The sequence below is a fragment of the Vulpes vulpes genome, chromosome 2, assembly GCF_048418805.1.
Source record: "Vulpes vulpes isolate BD-2025 chromosome 2, VulVul3, whole genome shotgun sequence".
Taxonomy (NCBI): Eukaryota; Metazoa; Chordata; class Mammalia; order Carnivora; family Canidae; genus Vulpes; species Vulpes vulpes.
The window spans coordinates 49553432-49563784 of NC_132781.1; the positions used below are offsets into that span (position 1 = coordinate 49553432).

At 52.1% G+C, this 10353-nt stretch overlaps 1 protein-coding gene across 1 annotated transcript; it reads left to right on the forward strand.

The window, feature by feature from the left end:
• The first annotated feature begins 1184 nt into the window (after positions 1 to 1184).
• LOC112906929 (beta-lactoglobulin-2-like) lies at positions 1185 to 3143 on the forward strand. Its single transcript, XM_025982042.1, has 4 exons — positions 1185 to 1278; positions 2113 to 2223; positions 2789 to 2890; positions 3127 to 3143. Exons 1-4 carry the CDS (start codon positions 1185 to 1187, stop codon positions 3141 to 3143), a joined length of 324 nt encoding a protein of 107 aa, XP_025837827.1.
• The last annotated feature ends 7210 nt before the right edge of the window (positions 3144 to 10353 follow it).

Below are 10353 nucleotides of genomic sequence, written 5' to 3' on the forward strand. Positions count from 1 at the left end.
TGAGATCTTGCCATTTGTGACAACATGTATGGATCTAGATGGTATTCTGCTAAGTGAAGTAAATCAAGCAGAGAAAGACAAATACCATATGATTTCATTTATAGGTGGAATCTAAAAAACAACAAATAAACATAAAGCAGAAACAGACCCATAAATACAGAGGACAAAGTAAGTGGTTGCCAAAGGAAGGGAGATGTACAAAATGGGTGAAGGGGAATGGGAGGTCCAGGCTTCCTGTTATGGAATAAGTAGGTCACGAGGATGACAGGTGCAGCACAGGGAACATAGTGAAACTGCAGTACAGGTATGATAACAGGTGGTGGCCACACTTGTGGTGAGCACAGCATAACATGTAGAGATGCTGAATCACTATGTTATACACCTGAACTGAGTGTGACAGTGTGGGCCGACTGTACTTCAAAGACAAAACAAACAAAACAAAACCATTGGGGTTCTGGCACACAGGCAGCCCAGTAGAATGGAGGGAATGTCTCTAAACAGAACCAAGTACACATGAGAATCAGGAATGTGGGGAAACTCAGTAGTTAATAAATGGTCTTGGGAGAAGGGGGTGGACATTTGGAAAATACAATTTGAGTCTGAACTCATGAATTAAAGCAAATGAAGTCCTGATGGAGCAAAAGATTGAACAATGGAAACAATGAAACAGTGAAAATCCAGGAATTCAATTTCAGAACATAAGAGGCCTTTCTAAAGGGTGACCCAAACCCTGCAACGGTGGTCAGAAGCCAGGAAAGGAAACACTGGTGAGTTTTAGAGGAAACAAATTGGGATGATACCACAAGTTGAATAAGAAGAGAAATGATAAACTGAGGAAAAGTATTTTTAACTGATAACACATATAATATCTAATTTCCCTAACATATAAAGAGCTCATGTGAATCAATAGAGAAACCTCAAGAATTCAATAGACAAACGCTTCCCCAGGGTCCAAATGGGAGCGGCTCTGTGTGGGTGGTTCCTGGTGCCCTTGGGGCCCCTGCCCAGGGCTCTGAGCCAATAGGCCAACCACACAGGGGACCCAGGTCAGGACACAGAGAGGCCTGTGTGGAGGCTGGTCAGCCATGGGGCTGGGGCCCTGGGGCCCGGGTGGGTCCTGCCGTGAGCCCTGTCTGCCCTGAGGGACTGTAGCGGGGACCACTCAAATTCAGCATCCCCCCATTATGCTGTCACCGCCTTTCAGGGAGGACAACAGGTGTGTTGAGAAGAAGGTCTTTGCAGAGAAAACGGAACTTGCAACCAGGTTCAGCATCGACGGTGAGTGTCGACTCACATTGACTCTGAGCTGCAGCCCCAGCCCCAGCTGCCCGGAGGCTGCTGTCCCTGCCAGTGCCGGGGTGGGGGAGGTGGGGGGTGCTCGGGGCTGCCTGCTCTGACTCGGGGGGTGCTCTGCCCAAGCCCTGGGTCACCAGCCTCATGTGGAGTGGGGTGGCCTCCTGTGCTCAATGGACAGCTGCCACCGCCCCTTACACTGAGCTCCTGGACTCTGCCGGGCTGGGGCAAGGGTGGGGCGGGGGGCACAGAGAATCTTCTACTGAATCCTCTGCCACAAACTGTAACATTTGAGGGGTTTTGTAAATTATAAAAAAAAACACAAACGGAGAACTTAGTGGTAAACTTTAAACAAAGGAGACACAGAGATTTCTCATAGGTGTTCCCCCTACAAATTCTAGTTGTTCCTTACACATGAGACTTGCTTTGGGCCACCCTGAGCCTCCTCTTTTCCCTGGGGCCTATGTCTTCCTCCCTGCCCTTCCTCCCTGTCCTTCCTCTCTCTCCTTCCTCCCTCTCCTTCCTCTGCCTCCCTGCATCCCTGCTTCCCCTCCATCTCTCCCTACCCTCCAGCTCCTGCACCCCCCAGGGTGGGGGCTCTGCTCTTCTGTTCCACCCTTCTGACCCACCACAATCCTGGCTGGCCACACACCTCTCACCTTGAGCAGGTGCTTCATACTGTACCACTCTGCCTCTCCTCTCCCTCCCTTTTCCTGCTGCCCCTGGCCATGCCGGTGCCTGGGGCCACTGCACCTGCACACGGGAGGGACCCTCCTGCCAGACAGGACACCATCTTCACCCAGGCTCCTGTGCCCCCAGATGTGGAGGAGAACCAGATCTTCCTGCTGGACACGGACTATGACAACTACCTGTTCTTCTGCATGGAGAACATGGACACCCCCCAGCAGAGCCTCATGTGCCAGTGCCTGGGTATGTGCTGACGATGTGCGAGGTCACCCTGAGTGCAAGGCTGAGCACCCCTGGCCGGTCCCTTGGGCCCCGGGGAGCAGACACAGCAGCATCCTGTTGGCCTTAGGGCCTGGAGATGCCACATTTTACCCCAGTGGTGGCTAAGTCCCCAGATTGCCTGAGAAATCCAAGATAAGGGGGCCAGGAGGCTGGTTGCAGGATTGAGGGCTGGCTTAGTGTTACTGGCCTCATCAAAAGATGACTACTAATTCGAAGCTTTGGTGGATGGTCATGTTCGACAAAAGCACCACTGAAACTGTCATGTTCTCCCCTGAAATGGAAGCCAGTAGAATCTGGTGGCACAAGGCTGAGGCAGTCCTGGTTTGCCTGAGAGAAGCATTTCCTGTGGGGTCATATACACGTGTTCCTGTCAGCACACCAGCTATGCTGGGTGACCCCTGGTAGCCCGCGGCGGCAATCCGTCTCCTCCCTTGTCCACGCAGACCCCCCGCACTGCCCTAGATTGAGGGAGAGGGGACAGGGACCCCGGAGCCCAAGACTGACTGCAACCCCCACCCCCCCACAGCCAGGACCCTGGAGGTTGACAACGAGGTCATAGGGAAATTCAACAGAGCCCTCAAGACTCTGCCCGTGCACATGCAGCTCTTGAACCCCACCCAGGTGGAAGGTGAGCACCCCACACCCCACACCCCACACCTCACACCCCTGCTTTCACTCTGTGTGTGGCTCACCCACCAGACAGCCATGAGCACTGGCCTCCCCATCCCCCAGGCCTCCTTGGATGGGGTGGAGCAGGTCACAGCCCCTGAGGGGGGTCCCCCTCCCCACCCCATCTCTGCCCCCTCTGGGCCGGGGGCTGTCCTGGCGACCTGTGACCCCCCCTCCACTCTCTTCCCCCCACAGAGCAATGCCTCGTCTAGTCTAGTGAGCTCCACCTGACCCATCTCCTGGGGCAGAAATTTCCTTGTCCTTTCGAAGAGGAAGCCAATGACCTGCTAGATGGTCCCCCTCCAGTTTCCTGGGTCTGTGTGCTCAGGCTGGGACCTTGCTCTCTGACGACTCTAAATAAAGCCGCATGACCTCCCCTCTGTGATGTGTGTTGTTGGGAGGCGTCAGGGCTCAGGGTGCGTGGGGGGTGTGCTCCAGGAGGGACCAGTTCCTGGGGAGAAACTTCCTCAAGTTTCTCATGCACAAAACAGGAGAATCCACTTGAGCAAACTTTGTAAAATATTATCAGTGAACTAGGAGGAAAACTCATAGTCCTGAATCCTTAAATTAGTTAGCTAAGAGAAACTAAAATAAATGAATCCATAATAAAATCAGGTTAGAAAAAAAGCATTAAAATAAGGAAAATAAGGTGCCTCTGCCCCTAAGGCAAGGGTGGGGGTGAGGCTGGACAGACTTAGCTCACCTATCAGAAACTGCTGGAAAAAAAATCCCCACAAATTTCCAGAAATATCAATGACCACAGATGGAAAGAAATTTAATTTAAAGAATCAAAAGGGGGATCCCTGGGTGGCGCAGCGGTTTGGCGCTTGCCTTTGGCCCAGGGCGCGATCCTGGAGACCGGGGATCGAATCCCACGTCGGGCTCCCGGTGCATGGAGCCCGCTTCTCCCTCTGCCTATGTCTCTGCTTCTCTCTCTCTCACTGTGTGCCTATCATAAATAAATAAATAAAATTAAAAAAAAAAAAATAAAGAATCAAAAGGGATTCAGTTGTTTGGCTCTAATCTCATATACTTAAAAACCTCAAGTGGATGATTTTCACAGCAAATGAATGCGTCCAAAACAAATCCAAGAAGACTAGAGAAAAAGTGGTCAGGCCCCTCACCGAGGCAGAGGACACATAAGTGCAGAGCCTCCCACCCGCCCTCTAGCCCCACCGCCGGCCTCAGAAGGGGGCAGACAGGCCCTTCAGGAGCAGTGGTCAGGAGTGAGCAGCTCTCAGCATGGGGGGCAGGCAACGCCTTCACATTCTCGTACCCCTGACAGATAGGCAGCGGAAGAAGTCTGTAACACGAACAGCGTGCTTGCACAGCCAGAGGGACTGTCCCCTGCGCTTGCTATACATGTGGGCATGTCATCCCCATGACAGTGCAGGGGGGCAGGCAACCCGTGCCCCTACTGTTGTCACAGAGGTATAGCATGAGCCACCTGCCCGACACGGGGGCCACATGGGGCCGGCAGTGGGCCAGTGTCGCGGCGCACACCCACCCACCCCCTGCCTTTCCCATCAGGACACCCTATGCACCCATGCAGAGCCCCTGAATGACCTCATCGCCCCTGGATTCCAATGGCGGAGCGTCTGTGTGAAGCTCAAACTAATTTCAAACAAACTATATTCAGATAATTAAAGAGGAAGAATGATTCCTCTGTAGGTGACTAAGTCCTGCTAAGACTCCTTCCTGTAAATTCTCTAAATGGATAGGGGGCAGTTTCCAGGGTGTGCAGTTACGTGCTAACTTCTGTGTAAGAAAGAACGGAAATACACAAATGCGCAGAAACATGGACTAAGACACACAGGAAGAATGAGCAGATGCTGAGTTAGAAACCTATGGGGAGGAACATGAGAGCGCGGGTGGAGACATTGGTGGGTGTAGATTTCATGCAATTTTAAGATTTGAACCAGTTCATATCTTCTGTATTTTAGATGTGAACTGAAATAAAAACCGAAAAGCAGCCAGCCATGAAATGATAAACAAGCAGAAATGAATGAATCTAACTTCTGTAAAACTGACCATTTCAGTTTTGATTTTTTTTTTTTTTTTTTTTTTGGCCGGTGACATGCTTTAATGCCACCTGGCAATTGATCCATCATGAAAGGTGGTTAGTTCCAATGAGAGGGAACATAGACAGTGGTGGAAGGAGAAGCCTCGTCGAGCAATATTGGTCAGATGCCGTGCTTTCTGGTCACACCCTGTTCACTTTGCTGTGCACACACCCACCCTGGGGTCTTGCCCCTGTGACAGTGCTCCACCTATTCATACTTTGATCTTCTGTGGACTATATTCTAGCGAAAAATAAAATTTTTTAAAGATTTTATTTATTTATTCATGAGAGACACACACACAGGCAGAGACACAGGCAGAGGGAGAAGCAGGCTCCCTGCAGGGAGCCCGATGCAGGGCTTGACCCCAGGACCCTGGGCAGATGCTCAACCACTGAGCCACAGGGGCATCCCAGGAAAAAGAAATCATAGCATCAACCTAGTAATAATATTCGTGTTGGTGACAATACTGGTGTTCTTATCAGAGTCCAAATTGAAACAGATGGAACTTGAAAAATGGCTTTGAAGGATTATGCATTTAGAAGGAGATCTGTCAGCAGGGAAGGAGGGAAGGGGCTGCGGCCGGTGGGGCCAATCTCTTACCTACCATGCATAGTCATAAGAAGAAGGGATGGGTTGGGGGTGTGTGGGGAAGGATTCACGTTGTCATTGGAATAAAACCCAAAAGGTCAGGGGAGCAAAGTAGTGTGGCAAGAAATTTGTGTTGAAAAGTAATGGAAGATGAGGGTGGTATTTTAATTCAAAGTAAGTCTTATTTAATAAATGACACACAGGCAGCTGGAATTGGGGTAGTGTGTGTGTCACAACCTGAGCTGGGGAGGGGGGGGGCCACCCCTCAGCTTGCAGTTCCCAGAAGAGTTTTTGCAAGATTTGTGTTGCTGCTTTCTTAAATGTTTGATGGAATTTAACAAGGAAGCCAACTGGGGTTTGAGATTTTGGTGGCAGGATAGGGGGAAGATTTTCATCCACAAATTCAATTTCTGCAATAGATCTACATCGATTCTGGTTATCCATTGCTTCTCTAATAAGCTTTGATACTTTTTATCTTTCCAGGAATTTATGCATTTTGTCCAAGTTATCAGAACTATTTTCATAAGGTCATGCAAGATGCTCCCTTAATATCCTTTTTTTTTTCTTTTTGAGAGAGAGAGAGAGTGTGTGTGTGTACATGAGTGAGGAGGGGGCAGTGGGAGAGGGAAAGAGAGAATCTCAAGCAGACTCCCCACTGAGCTTGGAGCCCAATGCCGTGCTCGAACCAATGACCCTGAGATCGTGACCTGAGCAGAAACCAATTGTTGGATGCTTAACCGACTGAGCCATCCAGGCGACCTTTCTGATATCCTTTAGTGTCCACAGGGTCTGTACTGCTGTCTCATTCTTTGTTCCTAATCATGATACATGTCAACGACCTGGATTTTCCTGGTTCATCTGGCTAGACGTTTATCCATTTTCCTGATCTTTTCATTTTTTTCCTGATCTTTTCAAAGATCAAAATTGTTTTTGATTTTCTCTGTAGGTTTTCTGTTTTATATGTTATTGTTTTTTGCTATTACATTATTTCTTTCCTCTTGCTTATATTGGTTTCAAATTGTTCTCTTGGTTACTTAAGCTTCAGGCTTGGATTTTTCAATTGAGCATGTTTATGTGGCCTAATATAAGAATCAATGCCATAAATTCCCTTCAAAGTGCTGCATCCACATACTTTAATATATTTTTGTTCTCATTTTTAGTTAATTCAAAATACTTTTCTAGGGTGATGGGCACTGAGGGGGGCACTTGACAGGATGAGCACTGGGTATCATACTATATGTTGGCATATCGAACTTCAATAAAAATATATATATAATAAAAAATAAATTACAAAAATACTCTTCTGTGAAGGATCAAAGGATCACCTGGGGAAGGGGCCGTGAGCTGCCTCTGGGCCCCTTCCCGTCCCCACAGAGGACTCCCCGTCCCACCCAGGCCAGGGGCCGAGTCTAGGCGGGTGGCAGTCAGTGGGCTCTGGATGACCCTTGGCCATCTACCAGACACGGGGCTACAGGGTTTCCACACTGGAAATCACGCACCTGTTACCCAGGTGGGTCTGAAGTACAAGTCACATGAGTTCCCTAGAACCTTCTGGGACTGGGGAAACCAAATTACAAGCCACCCTGAAGGCGGAGAGCCAGGGGCAGGTTTCCCGACGTCATGGCTTCTGCTCATGCCCCAGAGCCTGTGGAGGACCCCCTTCCCTGGCCACCCTGCAGCTCACCACCCACCCCGGCCGTCCTCGAACCTTCTGGAGGTCCAGGTCCTCCATGGTCCGGGGGACGACAGTGGCCTGGATGCCACACACGAGGGCCAGGACAAGCAGGAGGCTCCTCATGGTTGTGGCTGTGGTTGCACTGAGCTCCCGGGAGTGAGCAAGACCGAGCGAGGGGCTCGGGTCCTTATGTAGGGGCGGGGGCGTGTGGGCCAGCACCATCCAGTCCCCCATGCGGTTCCTGGAATCCCCGGGCTCATCCCCAGGCCCCCAGGGGGCTTCCTCCACCAGGACAATAGGAGGCCTCTTCCCTCCCAGTGGAATCGGGAAGGTCCCTGTGTCCCTGGGGCCTGGACAGCTCCTGGCAGGTCCCAGAGGGGAGGGTGGGGGCCGGAGGGTGAGGGCTGGCCGCCAGCGTCGGTAACACTTCCTCTGAGGACACTGAACCTGCTTCTATCCCCACCCCCGCCTCCTCTGTGCTCCTCAAATCTCCACCATCTGGCAGCAGGGACACAGGCAGCACCCCCATTGGGAACCCGGGGTGACCAGGGTGTGTCCAAATGACCTTGGCAACTTCACCCAGAAATGACCTCTTAAATCATCTCTCTTGTGGATGAAACGTGTTTTGTTTTGTGGGCACACACTTGCTACGTGAAAGGAGATCCAAATGCAGGTGTGATCCCGTTCCCTTCTCTGTGAGCCAGAAGGGATGAACCTTGACGGTCCCCATTATTTAGGAATCTAGAGGGCTCACTGGAGCCTCCTGGAGAATTTTCAAGTCGTCCTGGGTTCCCCCAGACCCACTGAGGCAGGGACGGACCCACCACGCTTGTGTGGATCTGGGTACGAGGGCCACTGAGGGGTGTTCATGCATGACGACTGTTAGGTGTGGTCATGGCACATGCCACACCACCCCAGCAGAGGAGCGGATTCTTCTAGTGCCAGAGGCTGGGGAGAGGTGCCTGGGGCGGCTCTCGAATGCTCCACCAAAGAGAGAAGGAAAGTGACAGGTCTCTGGGGCATGGGCAGCATGAAACTGAGCACAGTGTCTGAGGGGGTCATCCGCCATCCTCTCTTCTCTGCACGGGTGAGTTTCCATAATTTTTAAAATAAATTTAAAAACAATACCAACAACCTGTGACCACTGTCATCTGTGACCACCTGGGGAGTCTTCACAGAGACAGTGGAGTCCCCAAATGGAAATGGCTTCAAGTCCCCTGGGTCCTGTGGTTGCCAAGCTCTGGCAGCTGCAAACCCTTCCCTGCTCCCTGGTACCGGCCCGCCCCGGCCACCGGCTCCCCACGCTCCGCCGCCATCACCGCCCTGCCAGGTTAAGGAAACTCTATTTGTAGTTTGCTAAGAGGAGCGGCCCTACGTTGTGTGTAGCGTTTTCCTGAATGCCATTTGGCGTCTGAGGAGGTGCCACTCTAGTTTGCCCACCTGGTGGCTCACGTGGACAGGTGGCCCGAATCCCAGGCACAGCATGCGTATGCCCACAGAAACCATTGCTCCTTAGCGTGACGCCGGCCGCACTGATTCATAAGGTCAGACAGGAGGACAGAACGGAGGCACATAGGCCGGCAGGAGGGAAGTGAGGTGGCCACAGCAGGAAGGGGACACGCCCTGCACCTTCCTCCATCCTCTGGCCCTGCTGTCCCTTCCCTCATTCCAGGCTCCAGAGCACCAGGCGTGAGTCTCCTGACCAAAACCCCTGAGGGGTCTCTGCTTCCCTGTCCCTCGGTCCTTCTCCGTTCTGCTCCCAGAACTTTCCACTGAAGTGCATTTGGCATCCTGGAGTGTACACATGAGTGTCTGTGTGCACACAAGTGTCTGCATGTGCTCATGCACCTTTCTGTGTGTCTGTGCATATGTGTCTGCATGTGTCTACATGTGTCTGCATGTGTGTGGTGTGCATGCATGTGTGCCTGTGCATGCACATGTATCTGTATGTGCCTGTGAATGCATGTGCACACGTGTATACATGAATCTTTCCATGTGCTTGTCTCTGTGTGCATGTGTGTATCTCCGTGCACGCGTTTGCAGGTGCAGATGTGTGTATATACATGTGCGTGTCTGTATGCATGCATGTGTGTCTATGTATACGTGTGTGGGTACATGTGTGCACATGCATGTGTGTCTGTGTGAGATCATGTGCGTGTGCCTGTGCATGCTGGGGGGAGCTGCCATACAGTTCCCACTTCAAAGTCTAGGTGACCCCACCTCCATGAAGCCCCAGAACCTTCTTTGAACACTTGATCCCTGGCCCTGCTGCCCCTCTGCTAGGGTGTGTCTACCCACGTGGTCACAACGAGCTCAGATATTCCTTCGTTGGGAGGTCTTCCCTCTGCCCCCAAGGAGGGCCAGCCATCCTGTCATGTCCCCTTTGGTGGCTCCTCACACACCCCTGACCACTGACCACAGACCCCTCCATCACTGTCATATGGCAGGAAGGGGTATTTGCTGTCATGGGATCTGCCTTGCATGGGTACTGCCCACGGAGAGGCCCTCGGAAGCTTCCTGTCACTGGTGCTTCAGCAACACCACATGTCATCCCTTTGCGTCCATCAAGCACCAGCACCTGTGCATATGTGTGGTTCACAGCAGAGAGATGTGAATGGATTAAGGGCCGGGACCCTGTTCATCCAGGTGGGCCCAGGGTGGGCACAGTATGTAAGTCGACGTTGGAGGTGGGAGAGAGTCAGAGCAGAGCAGATGTGAGGATGGGGATACTGCACGAGGAGGACACCCCTGGACACGGCTGACCGTGGGAGCCAGGAGATGCAGCACCCCCCCAACGTGAGCCCCAGAGGGGTGGGCACAAATGCTCTGTTGGAATCAATACTTTCAGGAGCATGCTCAGCTGGTGCGGGGGACACCTGCTGTGCACTGGGCAAGGGGGTGTGGAAGGCGGTTCTGTGCACGGGATCCGGGCCGGCCTGGAGGACCCTTGGCCTGAGCTGTTCGCACGTCTAAAGGGAGGGCTTCTCAAGGCTTAGAATTCAGCCTGAGACGCAGAGCGGGGCCTCTGGGTTTGAGCGTGGCCATGTGTGTTGTATGCATGGGTGCCTGTGTGTGTGTGTGTGTGTGTGTATCGGT

Coding starts and splice junctions, on each gene's coding strand:
- LOC112906929 (XM_025982042.1), top strand. CDS start 1,185: ATGCTGTCACCGCCTTTCAGGGAGGACAACAGGTGTGTTGAGAAGAAG. Junction 1,279..2,112: donor AACCAGGTTCAGCATCGACG/GTGAGTGTCGAC, acceptor CTGTGCCCCCAG/ATGTGGAGGAGAACCAGATC. Junction 2,224..2,788: donor CCTCATGTGCCAGTGCCTGG/GTATGTGCTGAC, acceptor ACCCCCCCACAG/CCAGGACCCTGGAGGTTGAC.